The 25866-nt window shown below is 46.4% G+C and overlaps 1 protein-coding gene across 2 annotated transcripts in view; it reads right to left on the reverse strand.

The window, feature by feature from the left end:
* FLI1 (Fli-1 proto-oncogene, ETS transcription factor) overlaps window positions 1-25866 on the reverse strand; it is a 121547-nt gene that overhangs the window by 87265 nt on the left and 8416 nt on the right. Inside the window, exon 1 of one of the 2 annotated variants that reach the window (XM_060017681.1) lies at window positions 25379-25719. The exons of the other annotated variant lie outside the window; for it this stretch is intronic. Coding sequence (XP_059873664.1) covers window positions 25379-25396 — 18 coding nt within the window. The 5' untranslated portion in view covers window positions 25397-25719. Of the gene's footprint in view, window positions 1-25378; window positions 25720-25866 lie in introns of those variants that run through there. 2 annotated transcript variants of the gene reach the window in all.

Consider the following 25866-nt stretch of genomic DNA (forward strand, 5'->3'; position numbering starts at 1 on the left):
AGAGCTCTCATGCATTTTGCATCCAGAGCCATCAGTGCCTGGGTGTGGAGGGACACTGGACAGTGAATTAGGCAGACCTCAGTGACCTACCTCCAAGTGCCCCATCTATCAGAAACTGGCTGCCTTAGACCCCTGGGGGAACTTATTCCAGGTATAAATAAATAATACGTAGACACACAGGCACACATACCTCTATTTGGTATACGTGTACACGTAGACATGTATGTACCATACAGCCATATATGCACACATCATACACAAATATGTGAGCAAAGAGGAGAGAACTTGAGCGTGCAGGTTTGCACGCACGCATGCACACACACACAATTTTGTCCTCACAACATTATGAAATGGTATATTTTCTTCATCTAACTGATGAGGAAACCAAGTGTCTAAGAGGTTAAGTCACACAGCCGGAAGTGGCAGGGCTAGAAGTTGAACACAGTCCTGTGTCTCCCGATCCCAGACCCTTCAGCAGAGAGCCTTTTCCCCTCCTCTATCGCCATCCTGGCAGGCTGCTGTGGTCCCAGTGAGCCCGAAAGCTCCATAATTACTGGGTTGGACTTGGCCTCCAGAATAACCATGACAAAATTTGTGGAAATGTTCACAACAGCTCTTTACTTCCAGGTTCTGAGATCAGAAACGGAAGTTTCAAAATACCGAAAGTTCGTTTATGTTGAACATACTGCTTGGGTTAAAAGCAGGAAGTCCAAGAAAGCCTGATCTCATGAGATTTTTCAGCCCAATTTGGATCCACATCTGCACTGCTGGATTTTCCACTGAGTCCAACTTCAGCTGCTCTGCCGCTTCTCCCATTTCACTGACTCTCCACCTCCGGGGGGCACAGATAAATAACACAGTCTGTGGCTATTAACTAAGATTTATCCAGCGATCGGCCAGTGGCAAGGTGGTGAGCTGGGACAGGCAGTAGAGGGGAGCAACTGAAATTTGAAAAATCTGCACGTTTCTTTCTGTAAATTTTTTTAAAAGCCAAACTAAAACAAACAAAAGCTCTAAACAATAAGTCATCCAAATAATGGCGGCTGTGCTTGTTTCCAGGTGCAGGAAACAAGTGGAGAGGAATCCTGCCACCTACTCCTTCCCGCAGACCTGGACCCGGCCTCGCCACGGGTCAGACCCCAGCCGGAGTGGGAGAGGACGGGAAGGTGGTGGGCTCAGCAGCGGGTCTGGGTCACCAGCTTTGGGGAAGCCTCAGGAGATGGGGAGAATCGTTTCTGTATCCCAACTAGTTGACGGCAGGAGCTGGGATTAGAACCCGGGTGGAGGGCTTCAGGCTGCCTCTCTTTCCAGCCATACTAGCTGCCCTGGCCACCTCTCAGCATTCGAATGAGTGAACAGCATCACAGAGTTTTTAAGTGACAGAGGATAAAGGGAACATTAGCTGTTATAGTATTTATATAGTGGGTGGTTATCGCAGCTGATGCTATTTTTAATTGGAGTCCCCTTCCATTCCAGAGTCTTCTGGGGATGCCAGTATCTCTGAGACTTCCCTGCTGGAGGGTTCAGAGGCTCCCAGGGACACCTACCCTCACCACCCCCACACCACTTTAGATGCCCCCAGGGCAACATCTGGAGGACTTCTGCAAAGCAAGAATCCTCAGTGCCGTGTGGTCTGGCCTCCTCTCCTCTCCTCACGGACTGGCGCACGCTCTCTTGAAGTGCAATTTTGAATCAGCCACACCCAACTGAAGCAGAGGGGCAGACCCCACCTTGGAGCCACCCACTTCACCCCATTTTCAGTTTGAGGAGCTCAGGCACACGTGGGTCCCTGCCTCGCCTTGTGAATCTGTGCAAACTGGGTGCAGAGGAGGGGCAGGGTAGCAAATGTAGCCGCTGTGTGGCCTTGAGTGAATCACTGAACATCTCTGGGCCTCAGTTTCCTCCTCATAAAATGCTAAGTGCAATACCCATCTCGTGGGTGGGTGTGGGCCCAATAAAGTCCCCAGGGCACCCGTGGGCGTGGGCACTTCCTGCCTGCCCTGCGGTCCAACCCCACCCTTTGGGGTAAACCCTGGGGGCCTAAGTGTCTTGGAAGCAGCCCTTCTGTGCTCTAGAACGGCCAGAATCTGGAAGCAGAAGGCCTCCAATCTGCAGGGCACTTTTTTTTTTTTTTTTTTTTTTTTTTGCGGTACGCGGGCCTCTCACTGTTGTGGCCTCTCCCGCTGCGCAGCACAGGCTCCGGGCGCGCAGGCTCAGCGGCCATGGCTCACGGGCCCAGCTGCTCTGCGGCACGCGGGATCCTCCCGGACCGGGGCACGAACCCGTGTCCCCTGCATCGGCAGGCGGACGCTCAACCACTGCGCCACCAGGGAAGCCCTGCAGTGCACTTTTTAGGGGGAGGAATTTCCTACGCTTAGCAATCATTAAATGCCACCTTAGAGCACAGCCTTAATAAACCTGCTTTACAACTAGAGAGGGCCTTGTGGGCATCGCCTCTCTCCTTACACAGGTCCTGCTCTGTTTCCCTGGCCGCGTAGCAGGTGCACATCCTTCGCTGGGTACCCTGGCTTGGGGTGCACTTGAAGCAGGATGAAGAGGGTTAGCTTCCCCATCACTGGAAGCTGCAGGAGGAGGACACAGGGCCTTTCATGTGGCAGGAGCGCGCACTCTCCCCAGAGCAGTTTGTGCCCCGGAAGTCGGGCTGGTGGGCAGAGGCTGCGGCCTCTGCTGCTTCCTCCCCACCTTGGAAAATTACACAGAGTGCCACTCTGCCCACTGGCTGCCAGGAGATGCCCTGCTGCTTTCCAAAACGATCCCACCTCCTTAGAATCAAAAACAACAATGTGCCTGCAGTGACCAGCTTGCCCTGTCCTCTTCCCTGCCCTGGAAAAAGTACAGCATCTGTAAACAAGTCATTAGATTCGAGATCCTACCCAATTTAGACCTTTGTCTCAGTTTTCTCCAGAGTAAACTCGTGGTCACACCCACCCAAACCAAGCAAAGCCCAGAAGGAATGCAGAGTCCTGCGGCCAGGCTAACCACAGCTGACCCCGCCGTGTCGGGGCTCGGTGCACTCCCGGGGGCTGGGAGAGGACAGCAGGGAGGAGAGAGCACTGGGATCCACCAGGGCAAGAGCCGTGCGCTCCGACGTGCCAGTGGCTGAGAGCTTGGTCTCTGGGTTCAATTCCCCAAAGCAGTGTTCATTTTGCAAATGCCTCCCCAAACTATCAAAACCCAAAAGTCTACCTCCTTTGAAGTCTGGAAAGAAAACCCCCTCAGATCAGCTTCTTTTTTATTCCTGTACTTCCCGTACAGGCAAGCTTCTAGAAAACAGAGGTTGGAGAAAATGAAAGTCAATGCCAAATACTAACCAGACAGAAGAATAACTGCTTTTCCCCACAGCCCTCCACCCCCAGCTCTGGCATTACGGGCTGGGGAACTGGGCCCCTCTCCTGCCGCTGTAGATCTGTTTATTCTGCACTCCATAAAGGGAAACCAGGCCCTTTGCTGACATTTTGGCTTGGAGGGGGTGGGGAGAGACGGAGGTCCAGAATTTAAACTCAAAACCAGATCAACTTCTCTAAATCTCCTGGTGCTTTTTCTGCAATTCCTCAATGGGCCACATTGTACGATTCAGGCTTTTAACCCTCCCAGCCCATGCGCCCCCGTCACTAACAGTCTGGCTCTGGACTTCGATGAATGCCATAAACCGCAGTGACCCCTTCTTGACTTCCCACCCCGTCGGGGCTCCCTGATCTCACTGCACCCCTAGCTTCTCTCTGCCTCTCCTGCCCGCCGACATGTGCCCCAAACCTTGCTCTCCCGAGTGGACGGGGCGGGGGGTGGGGGGGGGGGGCCGGGGGGGCTTCCTTTGAACAATGAAACAGGGAATTTCCTTTGTCCTGGAAATGTTCCACTTGTCATCCACGTTATCCTTATCAGCAGACCACAGTGCAGTGAGCAAAGGCCCCTGCGTGCTCGGGCCCCGGGGGGTATCATTGCAAAATGTTTTCTTCGCTTTTTCCTCTGCCTTGAATTCAAAGGTTGACCTTTACGGGTGGAATTCAATCAGGTCATCGCTCAGATTCCCCAGTGGGGAAATAAAAGTAGCACAGGCAAAGTCTATTGTTTCCATTTCAAGAAGGTAGAAATGTTGTCTTCTCCCTAGAGCATCCAACTAAATGAGGTGGGATGGGGGACAGAGGAGGTAATAAAAGGACCCTTAAAACTAGTTTAAGGTCTTGGTAATAAAACGTAGCCTAGATCCTCCCATTCTCTCTCCATTTACACAATCTGTTCTCATCAAACGTGACTGACACCTCAACTTCGGTCCTTCAGGGCTGGCTTTCACTGGTTTTAATGCAATTCATTTGTATTTGGACAAGTTTGAAAAAGATTTTTTTTTCCCGCTTTAAACAACAGGAGAGCAACACAGGCGCACCTTGTTTATTGACCTTCGTAGATGCTGCATTTTTTTACAAATTGAAGGCTTGTGGCAACGCTGCGTCAGGCGCGTCTGTCAGCGCCATTTTCCCCACAGCATTTGCCCACTTTGTGTCTGTGTCACATTGGCAATTCTTGCGATATTTCAAACGTTTTCATTATTGTCCTGTTTGTCACGGGGATCTGTGATCAGTGATCCTCAATGTTTCTTCTACGACTTGTTGCAGGCTCAGATCCTGGTTAGCATTTTTTAGCAATAAAGTATTTTCTAACGAAGGTTCTCAGACACAGTGCTATACACTTAACAGACTCCAGTATAGTATAAATGTCACTTTTCTACACACTGGGAAATCGAAATATTTTGTGACTTGCTTTACCGTGATACTCACTTCATTGTTGCGGCCTGGAACCGAACCCGCGACACCTCGGAGGTCTGCCTGTCCAGTCAGGAAGAGGCACGTGGAACACCAGAAGGCCAAAGGAATTGTAAAAACAACTACTAATGTTAACACGCTTGTATTCTGGGGCAGGAATAATTAATCGTATATGTTTAGTCACTTAGCAACCCTGAGCTCTTATTCTGAAAAGTTCAAAATATTTCACATGTGTAGGGAATAAAGTCTCTGGGATCAGACAGACCCTACGAGCTGCATAACTTTTGATGAGAAACTTGAGTTTTCTGTGCCTGGGTTCCTCTCACTGGTAAAGTCTAATGATAGATGTATCCCGCAGGCTGTGGTGGAAATCAAGTGCTAACATGCACTGAAGTGCTCAGGACAGGGCCTGGTTCATCTGTAACTACTCAATAAATAATATTAATGATAATATTATTATTGACATTACTGATATCTCCTGTGAAAATTGTTTCCAAGTAATAATAAGGTAAAGGACGCAGCCACTCCAGAAAAGATCTTGAAGGCCAATCCCCGTTCTTATCCTCTATACCGTCTTAGATCAGACAGCTTCCTCTGAAATTCTAGCAAACACCACATATAGACAGCATGCCTCTTCAGTAGGCGTTTTTTTTCTTTTAATTCTTTTTTTGAACTTGCAAAATGCATTTACGGCCATCTTTATTACAACATTGCTTCGAGGTAAAATTATCATTGGCAGAATCTCCCTGCTCTGCAGTTGAGGAAACCAAAGCATGAGGAGATCCAGGACCTGCTGAAGAGCAGAGAGCAGCTCATACCAAAGCCAGCAAGCACGGCTTCCAGAGCTCTGTGTGCCCAAGAGCTGCCTCACTCTGCCAGTCAGGAGGTCCACCAAGCTGAGGACAGGTCCATCCCAAACGCAACTGAAGTCTTCAAAGATGGAAGTAAGCTTTCTGGACTCTTCCTGCCCTTGACCTTTCTGGATGCGCTGCATATTCAACGCATGCCAACCGATGCAAAGGTACTCTATGTGCTCAAACACTAGTCTGATCGCGTCTTTGAAACTTTGAAAGTTACTGTCCTCTCACGATGTTCATTATTCCACTTTACTTGCCTTCACTGAAGAAAATGGCTTAGGGACCCACAGACAATGCCTAGAGGGACTACAGTCAGAGTCACAGGTTTGTGACACTCCATTTAGCAGAGCTGTAGGAAAACTGCATTTCACTCATTCACTCATTCAGCAAACACTTCTCGAAGGCCTGCTCTCCTCCATGCCTACCCCAGCTTACCATCTCTGAGACTAGGTTAGGTTCCCATAGTATACTCTCCTGAAGCATCTTCTACTTCCTTTTTCACCGAGCTCTTTGCACTTATAACTGGCTCAATATCTCTTTCACTACAATTTCTGTCACAGCAAAAGCCTTGCCTGTCTTTTTTTTTTTTTTACCACTGTATCCCAGTGCCTGGCACACAGAAGGTGCTCAATAAACGCACAAATATGTGTTAGGTGCTAAGGTGTCACAGGTGAACTGGTAGAGTGCCTGCCCTCAAGGAGCTGACAGCAAACCACAGAAACCCACACTTTGATGCTCGCCACAATGTACCGGGAGTGACAGAATTGTCATGGTCACAGAATCGTATTCTACGCACACTTCCTCCCCTTTTTCCAGATGCAATCTGAAAAGAACAAAGGTGGAAGATTTCAAACTGCAGAGAGATCTTTCTGCAAATGCATAAGCCCTGGAAATATGGGACCAATGACGGATTTTATACGTAATCAGCATGAGGTGATCAAAGACTCGAACTGGGCATTCACAGGGGCCTGAGGGTTGATCCATATTTTCTCCTTTCCGGAGGGCAAGTGTGAGCGAGAAGCAGGACCACAATGGCTCATCACCCCTAAAACCATCATGGAGAGTTAGACTGCAGGGACCTTTGCCCTATTTCCTCTGTGGCATCTATCCATCTTGATTTTAAACAATTCAACTCAGAAATGCGTGCCACTGATTCAGTGATATACATAGGATGGACCTTCCCAGTGACGTCCAACTGAAGACTTCCAAAGCAAAAGCCACCAAAGCTCTGCTCGTTAAAGAGGCCTTAGAAAGGAGGTCAGATCTCCCCAGAGAAGGACTGGGTGTTTATTCCTCACGGGCATTCCAAAGCCACAGCAGGTAGACCACGTCATACGTTTGATTGTCCACGGGTGAGGGCCAGGGAGGAAGGAGAGAAATTGCTCCATGCCTTGGACATGCCAAGCACACGGGTCTCAGTGACTTAGAGCACCACAAAGCAATGCAAGCCCAGGGAACACGCACTGGAGGGAAACAGGTTCAAAGTCACCACTCTAGCTACTTGTTTGCTAAGTAAGTTGCTTTGCTCACCTTTATACTTAAGGAGAAATCTACCTACAAAGAATTATAAGGATCTTGGAACTAGAAAAGCCAAGTCTCTGTTAATAGCATGGAATCCTCTGTAATAGGAAATCATATATTCACGGCAGGACAAAGCATTAGAGCTGAAAACGACCTTAAAAACAGTTGAGCACAATGCCAGTATTCTACAAATGAGGAAACTGAAATCACCATGCTGTAGAGGATTCCCTCTGGCTGAGGTCATTTTCAATGAAAAGATCTACAGGAAAAGCCCACACCTTTCTTTGACAAGCCCAGTATACGTTTAATCATAATTTGTGAATATCCCTGTGGCAGATTCCGAGTGCACCCATTTTATAAATGGGAAAGAAAGCATTATATTCTTAAAGGTCAGTGTAGAATTGGTGATGAAGCCGAGAGACTAGATGGTTACCTTGGTTCCAGCTCCAGGCCAGCACTGGTAGTACCTGGGTAACGCTGGACATCCACACTTCATCTGTTTTTGCTTTAATATCAGTCATAAGAGTCAATGGAAGTGTTAGTCTCCATGTGGACCACACATTGCTGACTCAGATAAAAATAATCCACATAAATATACCTTCCAACTGAATGCAGATTTTAAGACGTTTTTGACCTGAAATATATAGACTTTTATTGTCTAATACGGGAGCCACTAGCCACTTGTGGCTATTTAAATGTAGAATAACTAAGAGGAAATAGAATGAAATTAAAAATTTAGTTCCTCTTTGCACCAGCCACATTTCAAGTGCCCAGCAGCTGCTTGAATAGCTAGGCTAGCGGCTACATATTAGACGGCACAGAACAGGACATTTCCACCTTTGCAGAAAGTTCTATTGGACAGCCCAGATAATGACAGTTTTCTTAATCTTCCACTTTGCTTTGCCTTTAAGATCAGGTTAAGTAAGTTGAGAAGTACTGATGAAGTTTTCCAAATCTCTTATCCTAAAAATTGTACAAGAGTTACATCTCTCATGAGGTTTCCTATACATCAATACTTTCCAAAGAGAGAAGTTTGAGCCTTCTGCAGCCCAAGAAAATATCGCTCTCCCTTCCACCCACAACAATTTAAAACCAGAAATTTAGTGCTATATGAAAAAGATGAGAAACTGTTACATTAGCTATTTCCAAATCTGTAATAAATTTAGGCAAGACATTGGCTGTGGTTAAGATGGTAGGATGGGTGTCCAGAACCTTTATACGATCCAGTCTTCCAAAGATGGAGACCATTTGTCAAACAAAATGAATTTTCTGCAAGGCTGAATTAATTTCCATGAGCGAGATGCTCTTCATAGTTTGAAATATATATTTGAGACGCTCTCTAATCTCTTTACCTCCACTCGGTGGTTTTGGTGTAGAAAAACACAGAATGCTCCTTCAATACAGCGTACGGATCTTGGAGGTCATTTGTTTTCACGGAGAAAGAAGCAGTAGGGTGATCTTAGCTGGACTGAGGTTCCTAAAGAGCTGATAGATCAGTGTCTGAGCAGCTCAATGCCCTCCACATGGACTTTGAAATCCCAATTCTGTTGGCTAAGAAGAAAACCCTAATCCCTAATTCAACATGTTCAGAAAAAGGATGTCAGGAGAAGCTCTTAATCTCAATCTTAAATGTCTGGATCAGCAGTTTAAAATGAAAAGAGTCAACTTCATTTTCCAGTTTTTAAATCTCATCATCACTTAGCTACTTCAGTGTGGGTAGAACAGGGGCAAATGTTCTTCCCCTTCACTCCACCTCTGGTCACACAGGCATACTGGTTGTGTAATGTCACATGGAAGACAGAGATACAAGCTTTCCTAAAATATTACTGATGCGGGATGAGAACAAAGACAAAGCTCGCCTGTCGAGTCTCCATACATGGGGGAAGAGACACCATCATTCCTGCCCTCTGCCCCAGCAGAGGACCACCTTCAAGGCAGATGACTTCTTTCACACTGTTGCCCCTTCACTCACACTCAAGTAGGTTAAATCTTTCAGTTCCTTCCACACTTAAACAATCACATTCCTTGATCAGGACCATTCAGTCCTACAGTCCCTCCTAGGTTGGAAAACTCTTCTTTCTGGAAGGGGATGGTAAAGCAGTGCACATAGAAGGACTGAAATGTTAGCTCCCTCTGAATCAACCCACGTCAGGCCTTGCCCTACATCCCCGTAACCCATGACCACAGGGACACAGAGAAGACAGAGGAGGTGGCCTAAGTGGACAACTGGGAACGGGGCAGCAGGTGTCTGGCTCGCTAGATGGGCATCTAAAAACCATTCACAAGGGGACGTGGTACAAGATACGTGGTTTACATTCTAGGAGGGCTCTTCACTCTTTATAGGCAGAGACAAAAGTAAAAACAAAAACAAGAAAAACTGAGTAGCATAGGTTGGACAGGAGAATTTTGTTTCTTTGGTGTTTTCAGTGTCCACAGCTCTTTTTATCAGCAGCACAAGCCTGGAATTCCTGAAGCTGCACTCATATCCTGCCATCGGGGCTTTACGTAAAACTCCCATTGATGGGGTTGGGAGTTTCATGAGGAGAACAATGACCGGATGTGAGGGAGGGGAGAGGAATAGGTGATGTTTGGTCTGTACTGGTGCATTCATAGGGGAGAATGTCTATACTGGCAAAGATATGAAATAGCTAATTGACAAATTTTACCAAATGCAAGTCAGTCTTGGGAACCGTGAAAGCCAGAAAAAAGCAGCCCAGTGGACTCAAGTTAAGCAACATTTATTATCTGTTATGTTCAAATGTCGACCTTAGAGTTATATCTATGATAAGAATAACCAGTATTTACATAAGCTCTTTACAAAGTGGTTTTCCTTCCACACTTATTTTGATTCTTATCATTGGTCCGTAAGGCAGGTGGAAGACTTAATATTACTTATTACGATCATTACTAGTCTTATTTTACAGTTAGGAAGGGAGGAGATTAGAGAAGTTAATATCTGGCCCGAGATCATACAACCAATTTGAAACCTAGATTTTTCACACTTCGAATTGCACAGGGCTTTCCCAGAGCCATTCTGCCACCGTCACGATAATTTGCAAAACATTACAGCACCTCACTGCCCACCCGAATAAAAGTCTTGTGTCACCTTTCTTAGGCAAGAAGCACCAGCCAGCACACAGCATCCCTGCATTACACTGTGTGAACACAAAGTCACATTTTGTAACTCTGGCTAAAGAGGGCTAACCAGCCCCTAACAATAAAGAGAGAAGGGTGATCTCTCTTCAGTAAGATGTCCATACAAGGCTCAGGAATGGAAATGATCCATGATTTACAATTGACAACAACCATGTAACGAGCCACCCAACTGTTAGTCAAATGGTAGTAATTAATTGATGCTTTTCTTCAAGAAATTCAAAGCAACTCGTCAATCCAGATTTTCACGAAAGCCACAGGAGAAGAGGTTTGTACTACGGCCCCTCTTCATCCTTTTGGGTGGATGGAGAAGCTGAAGTTAAGAAAAGGAGAGGAACTTGTCCAATGTTACCCAGCCAACCTGAGGCAAAGCCAGGAGCGGAGGTCAGATTACCCCACACCCTGTGCCCACTTCAGCACTTCAGGGGGACTGGTACAAACGTAGAACCTGGGACCTCTCCCAGGTGTCCTGGGGGACCTGCTTCATCAGTCTCTTCTGCATTTAGTGCAGAGTTGTGCCCAGGTAGGTTCACCATCAAGGCTTTCTAACGAGTATTGAAGGAAGGGGTGGAGGATGAGGCTTGCTGTCACTGCAGACAGCTGCCTCCCTCCGGTCAGAAGGGAGCTGGAAGAAGCATCAGCCTGTGGAAAACGCCACTCGACCCGGTCGGTCCATCTCTGATGAGACCGACTGCCTCACTGACAGCTTGTTGATGCTGGCTGGCTGCTTTAAGAGGGACTCGTGTGTCTCCCGTAACACTCCCTTGACCCTTCCAGAGGAACTGAGCTCAGAGCACCCCTCCCTCCCAGCGGTGGGCACACCAAGGTGTCTACCTTCGGTCATATTCCTTATTTTCCCACAAGAGCCACCTTCACCGAGGCATCTGTCTCTCGCTTTCGCCTCGTAAATGTGCTCGTTTTGTGCACATACAGTAAACATTCTCTCCTGTTTCCAATTATTTTGAACAGTTAAGCATGCAAATGTCTGAGCAACATTTATTAAACTTCTGTGGACTTTTAGGAGGAAAAAAAAAAGATGAACCAACAAGAATCTGAATCATCAAAGAGCTCTTACAAAACCAGCATTTTGAGCCTTTAATTGGAAATGAATCAGAAACAGGCATGTGAAATTTCCCATGAAATACACACAGGGTTTAAATTTTTTTTATAAAGGGTGCTCTGGGCAGAACAAAATCTGGGTTATACACAGTCCAAACTGATGGGAAGAAGTCACGAATTCCGAGGTGCTCCAAACCCAGCCCCGCTCTGCAACATCTTCCCATGCAAACTCTGGGAAGGCAGGGAGCGGGGACCACAGTCTCCCTTTCTGGCCTTACAGATCCAGTAAGTACATAGGGAACCACAGATCTCCAGAAGGAAGAGCTTAGAGGCCCCAAGGTCCAGAGCCGCAAATCCACATGTCTGAATGCCTTTCCTGAGGCACCCTGGGAAAATTCTCCGCATGCCAGTTTCCTGAAACACATTTCCAGAAAAGTAGTCTGCCCTTCCTCCCTCCCCTTTCTCGAAAAGTGCAGCAAGTACAGGTGCCCCTCAAGTCCCTGACCTCTGGGGAAGTCCTGTGTTGCACCATGGACCCCATTTGAGCACGATCACCTATACCCATTGACCGAATATGCTCTTACTGTTGAGAAAGGCAAGGTCAGCACAGTCGGCCCTTCTTTCGGCAGGTTCCTCACCCCCAGGTGTAACCAACCGCGGAGGTAGTAGTATTTCTGACCGGCGGTTGGTTGGATCTGTGGACGGGGAAGCTGCAGCTACGCAGGGCTGACTGTAAGGGACTTGAGCACCGGCGGATTTGGGTATCCATGGTGGAACCAACCCACCGGGGATACCGGGGGATAACTGTACCTATATGGTTTTCTACAGACAGCATTTTGTGGGCTGGGAGAGATAACGCATGGATCTTTGTTCTAGGATTCCTGACCGGTCATGGACTTAGGTACAGGGCTGGCAGCAGAGTACAGAGCCAGCAGCAGAGTACAGAGCCGAGAGAAGAAAGATCTCTTGCTTTTATGTATAGGTGCAGACATTCTAACCCTCTTCCCCTGGCATCCCCAAAGCAGGTTATGTGAGGCTTAGCACCTGCCCTCACACACTCCCCTCACGCCATATAGTTTCTGAGTGATTTTCTGAGGAAAATCGGCGCATTGACACTTAGAGATGATTACACTGAGGATTGGGCTGGGAAAAATCCATATGAATTCCCCATGATAATTCCTCTTGTCTTAAAAATACCTCTCTTGCCAGGGGAGCTACATTTCAGTTTCAATTGTTTTCTATTTCAAATCAGTGATCTTTGTAAAGAGAAGAGCTGCACTTGGGTGGCTGCATGACTGCTTAGCTGCCCGGGTGGCTCCTATGGAAAGTGCGGTGTTTGATCCCACAGGAGAATTACACAACGGCCAGGGAGTAAGACTGAAAGGCAAAGAAAGCAGGAACGCCTGTGGATTCGATAAGTCTTGCTGTCTTTGCTTCTGGAAACACCCTTATGGTGGAATGTGTGGTTTAGGGGAATGGATACCTGAGTTCTGCTGCCAGGGTCTCCCGCCCAATTCTCATCTTTAGACACATCACACCTTGAAGACTCAGTTACCTCTTCTGTGCAATGGCCTCTTGTGTTCTAACAATCTCAGGGGTACTCAAGTTGGCAACTTGCAATATTTGCATTAGGGAATTTGACAGAGATATGAGCGGCTCTCTTAGTGTTCTCTTCTCGCCCGGGATTACACTCAAGGCCTTTCAGAAATAACGTGTAGAGGAAGAGGTAAGGCCAAGTGGTAAGGGGTGATACGGCACCCTCCGGGCCAAAGAAGGAAGCAGCGCCTTTACCCCAATTTCTGGAATGTCTTCTTCTGTTGATGTCAATGACCCTTTGGATATAATTGGAAGCTTCTTTTCTTATACGCATGTTTCTAGAGTTAGAACTTCACACACAAATAGGCTGAAATCTCTAAATAAGAGAGTTTCTTTGCTGATGGATTATGTTGAATCAGGGTAACAAAAGCACAAGCCCTATACACAGAGATATTCCATGTGACTCCTGAAGGTGTATGTGTGTACGGGGTCGGGAGGCTCATGCAGTGTCAGTGAGGAGAATGGGTTAATTTTCCCGCTTTGAAAGAAATCGAACTACAACTATGATGAGTTTGAGTGCCTCCTTGACCCTCATCATTGCACCCAGGGTCCACCATGATGCCATACAGAGTGCCAGGAAAAAAACGCAAAGCCAGGCACTCGGCCTCCGCATTGAGAACGAAAAGTTTAAAATAATAGGTTCTTCAGGGCTAAATGATGTTTGGTTCCAAGGATCCTTGGAGCTATGGTTTTCTTTGTTCTGCCAAAGGAAAAAGGAAATACATCAGGAAGCTGGGCCAGTCCACAGGAAGTCTCACTTGAGCTGATAAAAGGAACTGATGTGAGGTGGCTGGGGATGCAGTTATAAGTCAATCAGCCTTGAAATAACAAGAAATGCTATTCAGGAGAAACTGGAGCCTGAAGTTAGCCTTTCTCGATGATTTCCTTTTAACCCTGCAAAACATTCCTTTCTTTGTGTTTTATAGAACCCCCCCAAAACCAGGGCTTTCTTTTAGTGTGTGTAGTTAGTGTGTGTATATGAGTGAAAGAGAATGAAAAAGACAGCAAGAGTTAGAGCTGGAGAGAGGAGGAGAAAACACAGAAGGGTACAGAAGGAGGTATTGTCAAGTCACAGAATATGCTATTCTCTACTGAGCTACAAAACTTCTTTTTTTTTTTAATCATCTTGGTAGCTCATTAAAGTAAAACAGAACCTGTTGGTTTCCTCCTCGCCTGCCTGCCTGCTCTCCAGTATACCTGCCAGCTAAGTCAGGCAGCGACGCTCACCTGGGGAATAGAGAGCTGAGGCCTTCTTCAGGAGAGGGTGTGGAGGGTGGAGCGAGGCCACGAATCTGCCCAGTGCGGACTGAGGGTGGGAGTCTCTTAGACAAACACCACTGCCACCTGCAAGGTCCTCGAGAGATGGGTTGGACATGTGTGTGGCAAACTGGCTACGGATCACAGTGGCTAAGCTCTATGAATTTCAGAGGCTAACAGGATAAAGTCCAAATCATTGCTTTTCCACTTTCTATCTTGATGGCCTTGGGTAAGTCACTTCACCTCTCCAAAATGAAAAGAGTACATACAGCATAGGATTGTTACAAGGATCAAAAGGGAATGTGTCCTAGAGAACAGACTTGTGGTTGCCAAGGGGAGGGGGGGAAGGAGGCAGAATGGATTGGGAATTTGGGTTGAATAGATGCAAACTATTATATGTAGAATGGATAAACAACAAGGTCCTACCGTATAGCTCAGGGAACTATGTTCAGTATCCTGTGATAGACCAAAATGGAAAAGAATATGAAAATGAACATACGTATATGTATAACTGAATCACTTTGCTGTACAGCAGAAACTAACACAACATTGTAAATCAACTATACTTGAATTAAATAAATTTTTTAAAAAGTATGTCCATAAAGGTGAAGACAGATATTGGCACAGAGTAAGAGCTCGATAAACAGCTCCTTCTTTTTCTTCTTCTGACTGTGATTACCCATCCTCAACGCTATTCCCCTCAGATGGAAGGTGAGTGCATCTCTTACTCTCAGGTGAGGGGTAAGGAAAAAATGGCCTCAGCAAGGGCCATTGGGGCTCATGCAAAATGGTGGGCGATATGGTTTCCAGCTGAACTGGGGCCTTTCAGGGTTGACTGTGTCTGCCCAAAGCCTAGCACCACTTCCTGTTTTAAGAAGAAGAAGAAAAAAAGCCTCCCAGAAAACTCATTAAGAGGCTCAAAATTCTTTCTGGACATCAAATATGTCCTCAAAATAAAAATTTTTTTTTTTTTTTTAAAGAGTAAGTGTAAATGAATCAAAACCAGACGAATTCAATTTCCCTTCAATTAAACAGAATTTTTAAAAAGTCCAAGGAAAAGGCACTTGGGACCAAATGTGTTTTGGGTTTTAAATGAGACCAAATTTGGGGAAAGAGTGTAAGACCCCAAAGCAGAGTCAGGCCCCATTGTTAGCTTACATTAATGCAAAGGGATTAACACAGCTCCAGTGTCACTTGGTAATAAAAACACCAGCTCACAGAAATTCAGGAAGCACCTCCTAAGACCCCCAGCCTCCAACTGGCTGCAAGAACACTCTGTGACTTATCCTTGGGATTGTGGAGAAGAGCCACATGGGCCCAGATGGAACCTCTGTGAGAAGTTCAGTCGCCCACGTCCCCAAATAAGAAATGCTATTAAAGCCTGCCTGGGATCAGAGTCTTATAAACACGGGAGCTAAAAGAAACTTTTGAAATCATACCTTCAATTTATAGATGAGAACATCTTTAACGTGAGGAAATTTACACAAATGCTGATGGCGTGAAGTGACTTGTTTAAGATCTCAGAGCTCGTTTGGGGTAGAACTGGAGCTAGAATTCAGGTCCCCGGATTCTTGGCTGGACAATTTTTCTCCATAGTTTACTGTGAAAGTGGGATCCCCAAATCTCTGAGATCATCACACTGGGGCTAGAATGATGGTGCTCAGCTTACTTTTTACAAATCTATTTCTAATTGTCCCTCTTCATTTTTTACATCAGTTTTTGAAATTATAAAAGTAATATATACTAGTGATTGAAAAAGCCAAACACCACGTGTTTATAGTGTGAAAAGTAAAAGTCTACTTTTTCCTGCCCAAAGGCAGCCCCTGTTTAAAAAAAACCAAAACAAAAAACCAAAACAAAGCAAAACACTGAAAACGCACACATATGTATGATTATTTATGCATAGACGATTTCTGGAAGGGTCTATCCAGAAACAAACAAACAAACAAATAAATATTTTCAATTTTCTTTACAGAAATGGGACCACATATTTTGTAATTTGCATTCTCCCATGTATTAGTATACCTTGGAGAACTTTCTAAGTCAGTGTATATAGACAATTGATTTTATTCCATTCAACAATTGCATGATTTTTTTTTATATGAGTCTTCTAAAATTTATGTATCTAGTTCCGTACTGATGGACGTTCCGATTCTTTCCAGTTTGGGCCATTTCAAACAATGCTACAATGAACATCTTGTATGTGTATCTTTGGTATCCGAGTGAACATGTCTGTCTGATACATTTTTAGATTTGGAATTATTATCAAATTTGTATAAATACTTAACATCGCCATAATTGTTTCCAAATTGCATTCCAGAATGAGTGTAGCAAGTTAGAGTTCCACCAGCAGGGATAGAGAGCGACATTTCCCCTTATTCTTTCTAACATGAGGCATTATTAAGCTGTTTTAATCTGTGCTATCCTCATAGGTAATAACTGTTGGAACTTCATTAGTTTCATTTGAATATATACATGCTTGAGATTCTTTTCATATGCTTCTTGGCCATTTGCATTCCTTTTTCTGGCAGTTATTTGTAGCATTTTTGCCTATTTTTCTGCTAAGAGGTCTACCTTTTGTTTATTGATTTGTAAATGGCCTTTATATCTTAGGACACGTGCCCTCTGTTTGATGTATGGGAAATCTTTTTTCTCAGTTTCTCATTTATCTTTTCACTTGACTTATGGCATTTTTCTTTACATTAATATATAGAGGAATTAGAGCTGAGAAAGGGAGAATAATAATAAGAAGGAGTTTCCTTGGCTGAAGCCCCGGACTTCCAAAAATGTCCATACAATGGACTAGTATCGCCAAGAATAAAGGGTCAATGGAAATTATAAGCTGGGTGTTACTCTTGGGAAAATGTGCCTACATTTCCTTATAATAAAAAGCCACAAATAAAGATTCCCCCAGTGAGTACTGCTTCTTTTGGAAACTCCAATAGTCAGAGCTTAAAATCAGTAAGCAGAGAAACTTCTACTCTCTAGAAGCCTGGAAGAAACAGTTGAAGGCATCCGGCTCTTGTTCGTTTATGTGGAGTTCTGTGGAGCACGGCGCCTCGCAATAGTTCTCAACACTTAGTTGAATGAGTAAACGCACGAATATGAATTAAGTGATAAATACCTGAAGACAAAAGGACTCTCAGGCATAAGAATTTTGATGTAAGTATATGCATCTATATAGATTGCAAAAGCACTGACGACTCACGAGCTGAGTAATTTTATAATATTAACCTGTTTGTTTTCACATTTCTGCTACATGAACAATATTGCAAAATTGTTCACTCTCAGACTTCTTCCCATGAAAAATCAGTGAATTCCCATATATTCAGACCTACCAACCCTGCTCCTGGTATGTTAGATTCCAGTAGACACGAGAAAACCACATATGTCTAGAAATGCAGAGTTAAAGTTCCCGTGACACCTGTAATGCTGGCCGCTTGCAAGTGTGCACTGGGATGTGACATACCGTCTTTTGTTACCTGGGACACATGGCACTGTCTGAGTAAATGGGCCCTGCCGTGGGGAACACATTTCACATTTCAAGTCTGCATTCTCTTGGAAGTGGCTTGAAAAATTACATACTCTGGAATTTTGATCATGATCTAAATGGCAGGCACATTGCTCCCCAAAGATGAGAACTGTCTCAAATATTCAGTATTTTGGTTCATTTTTGTGGGTATAAGCCATTTTGAAGCTGTTATAAAGTTGATCTGAATTATCTGAAAGTGCATCTGAACACACAATCTCTGATCCTGCTTGGAAAGATGGTGCTAACTCTCTGAGTTTTGGGTTTGCTTGGGTGAAATGTCAGTATTTCTAAGTGCGGTGACGGGCCCAGCAAACCGATGAAAGTCTGTCAGATCTGTCTGAATTTCCATAGAAATTGGATTTGAGTTTCAGGGAAACAACTTTTCCTTTTGTCTCTTCTCACTTACTCTCTGCTGACTCATTCTCAAAAGGAACTAAAGTGGTAGCCCAGGATAGATGGCCCCGTTGAAAAGACAGCTTGTGGTGAAATCTCTAGAACAACTACGAAAGAACACAGTCAAAGGAGGGAAAGGATAATCACACTTTTATGAGATCTGGTGAAACAGAGTTTCTCCTCCCTCTCTTGACTCCATATTTAATAAACAAACATCTTTAAACACAGCTGATAGCATGGTCTGGGGGCCTGAATTTATCACTGGTTTTCTAATCCTTTCTGCTGCTCACTTCTTATGGCCTCTGATAAGTGATGCAGCCGCTTCCATCTCCATTTCTTAAGGAGCAGGGTGAGAACAGGAAGTCTTCTGAAATGTGTACAATTACCTAGATCACCCCTCTATTAAAAATTTTGTGATTCCTCCTTTCTATGTATTTGGTAAGACCCAAATTCTTTCTTATGGTATTTAAGGTCGTCCATAATCTAATTCCACCCAATATTTCCACTCTTACCTTCTCCTTCATATGCCCCCCCCGCAACAAAAGTATTCCACTTTCCTAGAAAGCCCCTGAACCATATCTTCCTGTGCAAGTCCTACCCATCCTTCAAAGCCAAGAGGCAGTGTGACTGGTGCGTAGAAAAAAACAAGTATTCTGTAAACAGAAACCCTGGGCTTGAAAACCAAATCTGTCACCTATTAGCTGTCATCTTAGGCAAGTTACCTAACCTCTCTGAACCTTCATTTCTCCCCAATAAAACAGAGTTGTGATGATATTACTTCCCATAGGGTTGTTTTGAGGATTAAATGCAAGGGCGTATGTGAAAGTACTTTGTAAACAGAAGGGACTAAACACATAACTCTCATTATTCAGTCTTTCTGTGTCTCTCCAGTTGAAATTGCTCATTCGTTCCTTGAGGCTAGCAGAACACTACTGCATTCTGCTGTGCACACACACACACACACACACACACACACACACACGGCTTCTCCTCCTGCTCTGTCTCGAGGGCAGCAGCCCTTTTGCCACCAGCCTGGTGTCTTGATAGTATTTTTTTTTTTTTTTTTTTTTTTGCGGTACGCGGTCCTCTCACTGTTGTGGCCTCTGCCGTTGCGGAGCACAGGCTCTGGATGCGCAGGCTCAGCGGCCATGGCTCACGGGCCCAGCCGCTCCGCGGCATGTGGGATCTTCCCAGACCGGGGCACGAACCCGCGTCCCCTGCATCGGCAGGCGGACTCTCAACCACTGCGCCACCAGGGAAGCCCTTGATAGCATTTAATACCTAGTTCAGCTCCTGCCTAACAGCCATGCAGCAGACCTACTGACCTGCATTGCTACAGCTGGCATCAGCTTACGATGCCAATGGGGTTAAGATGACAAATTCCCATAAGGCCAGCTAGCTTTGTACGGAAAAGGGTTATTCCATAGATTGTCTAATTCTGTCAAATGTCCAAGATATTGGTCCTACGGGTGATAATGTGGGGATAGACACACCCCATCCATTGCCTCCGGGGAAACATCTCGAAGTCCATGGGCTACTGATGTTGGGTCTATCAGGTCAGTAGAAGAATTAGAGTGACATCACTTAGTAATACTGTCCCACTGATGAATTAGCACATGAATGGGATGAACACTATAGATAAACATCATTAAAGCAACAGAAAATGAAACAGTGTGTAGTCTTCTGCAGAGAGAAAGACACCTGCGCAGCTCTGAGATTTCCAAAAATGCTATTATGGCTGGCTGAAGATTTTGTGAGCTTGTGTGTGTGTGTGTGTGTGTGTGTGTGTGTGTGTGTGTGTGTGTGTGTGTGTGTGTGTAGATAGTGGCCAATGGCCTTTAGTCTTCTCAGTTTGTCACAAAACAACAAACAAAAGATAGAAAGACTGTTTCAAGACAGGCCAAAAAGGAAAGTCTTGTTATTCAAAACTAAACAAAACAAAAAAAATATTCTATACCTACATAATGCAACTGCATGTCTAAAATGAATGAAAATAGTAGGGGTTTTTTTTTTCATTCTAACTCTAGACAGTTGGACCCTAATCTGAAAATCTTTCTATCAAGCTTCAGGTAGAATGAGACTTTTCCCACAGAAGACGAGGACCTTGCCGATGGCCTGAGTGTTGACTTACAATTTGGGGATATTTTCTGACGTTTGAGGGAGGATAAAGGCCTCAGACCATTCGAAATCCTGCCTGGTGGTTCATCATCATCAAATTTTCCCAACTCTTCTTTTTTTTTTTTTTGGCTGGGGCAACTCAGTGCTAGCATTTGTCTAATATTACATTTCTAAAAAAGAGGTTTGGTTTAAATCAACCACCTTTCAAAACCAATACCAAATTAACTGGTTGACCCCAAATAGAAAGAGATATCGAAATCTTAAATCTTACATAATGTGGTTATTATTGAAGACCTACTTAATACACAGACTACATATCTTGGGCCACAAGATATGTTCTAATGCATCTGAATATACTTTATTTAAATAGTCAAATATTCAATTATTAAAAGAATTGAAATAGGAATTCAGCCCACCTGTCCCTGGTCTGTAGAGCGGCCTATTGGCTATTTAAGTAAAATACTCTATTTTTTGTTGTCTCCTGATTATGGAGACCTTGTTTGTCTACAGAAAGAGAAGGGTTTATTTTGGAAAAATAAAAAAATATATTATGTAAAAATCCTATTCAGAAATTTGGGATTTTTTTATGAATTATGGAAATAATTCAAGATGGTAGCAGTACATTTTTCATTAAGTAACAGAAGTGTCTTTAGTCTAAAGAGTCAGGTTCTCCATGATATTTTTTAAAACCTTATCTCTCTGTCTCTGTCCCTCTCTGTGCGTCTCTGTTTCTGTCCCTCTGTCTGTCTGTCTGTCTCTCTTTCGCACACACACACGCACACACACAGAAACACACTGCCTCCAGGGTTCTATAACTCATAAAAATGTAAAGAAAGCAAATAAAATGTTCACGGTATAGTGGAAAGAACACTAGCCTGAGGGTTAGGAGCCCTGCATTCTCACCCTGACTCTGTCACTAGTCAACCATGTGATCTTGGATAATTCAGTAAACTCTGGGCCTCAGTTTCCCTTCTCATAAAAGGAGGATATGCAGCTAAATAATCTCTAAAGCTCTAAAGTTGCAAACCTGAAAACTTGAAGTTGCACAGCAGCTGAAGTGGTAGAAATTATTCACAAACAAATAGGATTCATTGTCGGGTAATTCCCCGAGGGAGGCAATTCTATGTGGTCACGGGACAGAGAAAAAGACACAGCCTGTTTCGCCTGGAGTTCTCGTGAATCTAGGCGCTATGAAGGTTAAAAAAAAAAAAAAAGATGCAGGTGGGTGAGCGGTTCACTCTCAGAGTGAAGGCAGCATCCACCTCTAATGACAGAAGTAAAGTCTCTGTTCCCGGGTATCCATCTCTCTGCTGCTTTCTCCCGGGATCCCATCCTGAAGTTTCCCGTCTGGACATGCACTGTCAGTGGTAACCTGCAGCCTGGGCCAGTCTGGCTCATTGACTCTGCTGGTTTTCAAAGCCCAGCCGTCACCTCAACCCTCCTTTCCCGTTTTGCTCTCCCAACATGTACTGGTTGTGTGATGCTGAGGTAAAGGATGAAAGCTGATAGTATCTCTGCTCAACTGCCACTTCATCGCAAGCATCCTCCCTGACCATTCTGGCTGATACAACCACATCGCTTTCTACTCCCTAACCTGCTTTACTGTTCTTCAGAAGTTGTATCACCCTGGACATAGAATTATTTATTTATGTGTCTGTCACCTCCGCCGGAGTGTAAATTCCAGCAGGGTTTTGACCCCTGTTTTATCCTCAACACATAAACCAGAGCCTTGGAACATAAGACCCCTAATTAAGATTCACAGCATTAATGAAATACCTATTATAATAAATCCATACCTATGATCTAATTTTCTGGCCAATCGATCCCCACAAGCCCTGTCCCCAAGGAGAAATTCAACTAATGTACAGTCAGCGAAGGTACCAGACTTTATTGAATCCTTACTGTGACCTATGGTAAGAGGTTCTTTGGCCCCATTTTATAGATGAGAAAACTGAGCCTCCAGAAGCTTAGTGCCTTGCTATAGGACACGCAGCAACTGAGCAGCAGAACTGAGAATGAACCCAGGTTTTCTGACTCGGAGTCCCCAGCTCATTTCCCTATTTCATTCACCAGGTCTGCATTTTCTCTGACTGTTTCCCCATCTTTAATGGTACAATGTGCATTGACTGAATCAAGCTTCCCTAGATGAAATAAGTAGATTCAATTGAAGATTGCCTAGAACTAAGGTGCAGTTTTGGAAACCAGGTCATTCTTAAGGCAGCAACCAGTATCACGTGCTTTTCAACAACTGATACCATCACCGTGGGGAGCAGGGTGGTATAGGGTGTTGTTTAATATTTAGGCTAACTTATCTGTGGCAGAAGAACAGTAGAAGGCCTCCTGCAAACTTTGGTGCTCCCAACATGATGCTCGGAGCCTTCCCAGGAGACATTCTTGGAGAGGAGAAGAGAGTGTAATACAGAAGGACTTACTATAACAAGGGTGATGAAGTTAAGATTTTGTAATCACACGAAGTTGTGCAAATTATACACAAAGTAAAGAGCTTCTACAAAGGAATCCAGACTTCCCTGGCATTCTGGACCAAACAGCTCCCCAGTGATGAGACCCAGAGGTATTTTGAAATATAAGTATGCTTCATGTATAAGGAAGAAATACGCAGGTGCATAAAAATCACATGCCAGAATTAGTCAAAGATGACTTGTCAAGGCCATTCAAACTGGGAACACACATTCTGAATCTGTGTCTACAAATACGACATGGTATGTGGTGTCTTCTGACCTCTCTCAGCCTAGAACTGGATTTCGTGGACATGTAGGTACATGTTCTTGCAAGAGCATGTGAGCGTGATATTTTAGGAACTGAAAGGATTGGAAAGGCACTATTGTAGATGTAATTTAGTCCCACTATTTCACTTTTACAAAGAGTTTGAAGCTCCTACTGGCTGAATGGACTGTGCATCCTCGCACAGAGACCAGAAGTCCCCTGGCCTCTCCTTGTCCACTGTCTTCTCCAAACACAGCGTTTGAACCAATGTGGGATTGGGGTCTGGGAACCCCGAGATCCGAAGGTCACCCGTGAACAGGAAACTGTGGCTTTCACACAATCTCAATACCAAAATATACACTAAACACTCAATCCTTCAGAACGCTGGGCAGTGAAGAAGCCTGCTTGAAAAGTCACTGCTCTGCCCACCAGAAGAGCAGCCAGGCGACCTGGATCAGAGACAAGGGTGCTCCGGGGGAGGGTCTGGACAGGACTCACAGGCTCCCATCACCCAGGTGAGAAGGAATGCTGTCACTCCCACCCGGGCATGACGTGCCAGGGTCCTGGTCTAAGCTTGTTCTCATTGACGGCCATGCCAATCCCTGTGTTTGCAGCTACCGAGGTTAGCACATCCTGGGCTCACAGACCACAGCTTCCTCCTTACCCTCAGGGCCTGTGCCGAGAGGTCTGAGCATCGGGGAGATATTGCTGCACTTCTCCTTAGGGTGTCCACATCAAGATCCCGGAGCCATCTTACCACCCTTCCGGGTCAGCTGGAGGCCTTCTGGGTAAGTGGCAAGCATCCTAGTGAGGGAAGTTTTCTAGAGCGGAGCATCTTATTATTAAACCAGGGATACTGAGACACTTGCACGCACCCACCAATGAGAAGAGAAACTGGCATGAAATGACCGGTGGGTGACCACCTCCCTACAGGAATGCCCTCTCACCCATGCACTTTCAACTGGAGGAACCCAGGCTCACAGAGGCTCCCTTCAACCCAATACAATCAGTAATCTCATCTCCACATTTTCAAGTTCCTGCTGTTGGTGCCTTTTACTTAAGTCAGCATATTTCAAACTTTCAGAGAGAGAGAGAAAAAAAAAACTTAGAAAATAAAAACCACTACCCCACCCAAATGATAAAAATCTCCTGAATTCTCCAAGCCCAACATCCTCTTCCTCAGCCCTGAGCAAAGACTCGATTCCTCTGGGTTCTGGGAATGGCGGGCTTTGCCAGTCCCCACCTCACCAGCCTAATAGCTTTTCCAGACCGACTCGGGCTTGGTGTTGGGGGACAGCCTCGCAGCCAACTGCTGGTCCCATTCATTCCTCTCGGGCCTCTTAAGGCCAGTCTCATTAGGGGCTGTCCCTCCTCTCTGCTTCTGGCTCCACTTCCCCCTTCCAGAGGGAGCAGGCAGTCAACCCTCGTGAAGTCTGCGGTGAAACCCGGACCCTCACCCGTCCCTCTGGGTTGCACTTGGTAACGTGGACCCAGGCGCGAGGCGCGGGGTGAGGCTAGGGGCTGGGGGGTAGTAGGCAGTCGTCCGGGCCGCCGGCACAGGGCCGCTCACTTTAGGAGGAGCGGCTCCGCAGGCGCGGGACCCTCTTCGAGAGGCCGGTGGGAGCCCGGGCGCGGAGCGCGGGAGTCGGGCGTGCGGAGCGGCGCGGACCGGCCGGGAAAAAGATGCCCCGGTGGAGGAGCGGCGAGGCCGGCCCGTTAGTCCCGAGGAGCCGGCAGCTCCCGAGCGCCGAAAGCCCGGCAACAGAAGTACCAAGAGGAAGGGAAACCGGCCCGCGCTGACATGTAAACAGGGCTTCCATCTGGAGCAGCCCGCGCACACAGAGCCCCAGACACACTCACTCGCACCCCGATCCGCCTGCAAGCAATCCACTTGCCTGCCCCTGGGCCCTCCCGGCAGGGGCCCGGGCTGCTGGCGGCTGCCCGCCCGCCCCCGCCGTCTTCGGCCTCGGGGGAGAGGAAGCCGGCCGCCGGGCGGGTGCCCAGCGCCGGGGCCGGGGTGCCCGGCTCGCCGGGTGGGAGTGGTGGCCCCGGAGGTCTCCGACCCCCGGCTGCGATCGGCGTCCGGCTCCCCGGGTTTCACCCTCCGCCGCCGCCGCCCGCAGCCCGGCCGGCAGCGCGATGGGAGGGGGCCGGGCTTCGCTCCGGGCAAGGGGTGCGGGGGAGATCGCCCTCGGCGGGGAGCCCGGCGGCTCGCCCCCGCCTGCGAGACTCGCCACACGAGCGCGGGAGGAGACGGCGCGAAGCCGGGGCGCGGAAGGAAGGGAGAGTGGCCACGTCTTCCGGGACCCCGGCGCCCCGCGCCCAGCCTGCCCGCCGCCTCGCCGCCCCGGCAGACCCCAGCGCTCCGCGCCCACCGCCCGGTCGCTTACCTTAATAGTCCCGTCCATTTGGCCAAGTCTGCAGCCGAGCCCCCCAATATTCCACACATTGACCCGGTTACAGCCTGACCTCGCAGCCCCTTCGGATTAGCCCGGCGCGGCCTCTCTGGCGCCCTGGGCCCTCCCTGCGTGCCCCCCGCGAGCGCCCTGCCCTCGCTCCCCTGTGCACGTTTGTTGTTGTAGCGGAGCGAAAAAGAGACAGTTAACCGGATGAAACTTTTTTTCAGCTAATTTTGGGAAGTGACTTCACTTTGCGAATGGGGAGGAAGTCCTATCTCTCTCTCTCTCTCTCTCTCTCTCTCTCTCTCTCTCTCTCTGTCTCTCGCTCTCCTCTCTCTTCTCTTCTCTCCCCTCTGCTCTCCCTCGTCTTCCCTCTCCCCCCCTCACACCCCCTCTTCCTCCCCTCCGCGGGTCCTGCTTTTCGCATCACACACACTATATAAATACACGCGGAGATGCCCAGATACATTCATGCGCTG

This window comes from Delphinus delphis, chromosome 8, assembly GCF_949987515.2.
Source record: "Delphinus delphis chromosome 8, mDelDel1.2, whole genome shotgun sequence".
Classification (NCBI taxonomy): Eukaryota; Metazoa; Chordata; class Mammalia; order Artiodactyla; family Delphinidae; genus Delphinus; species Delphinus delphis.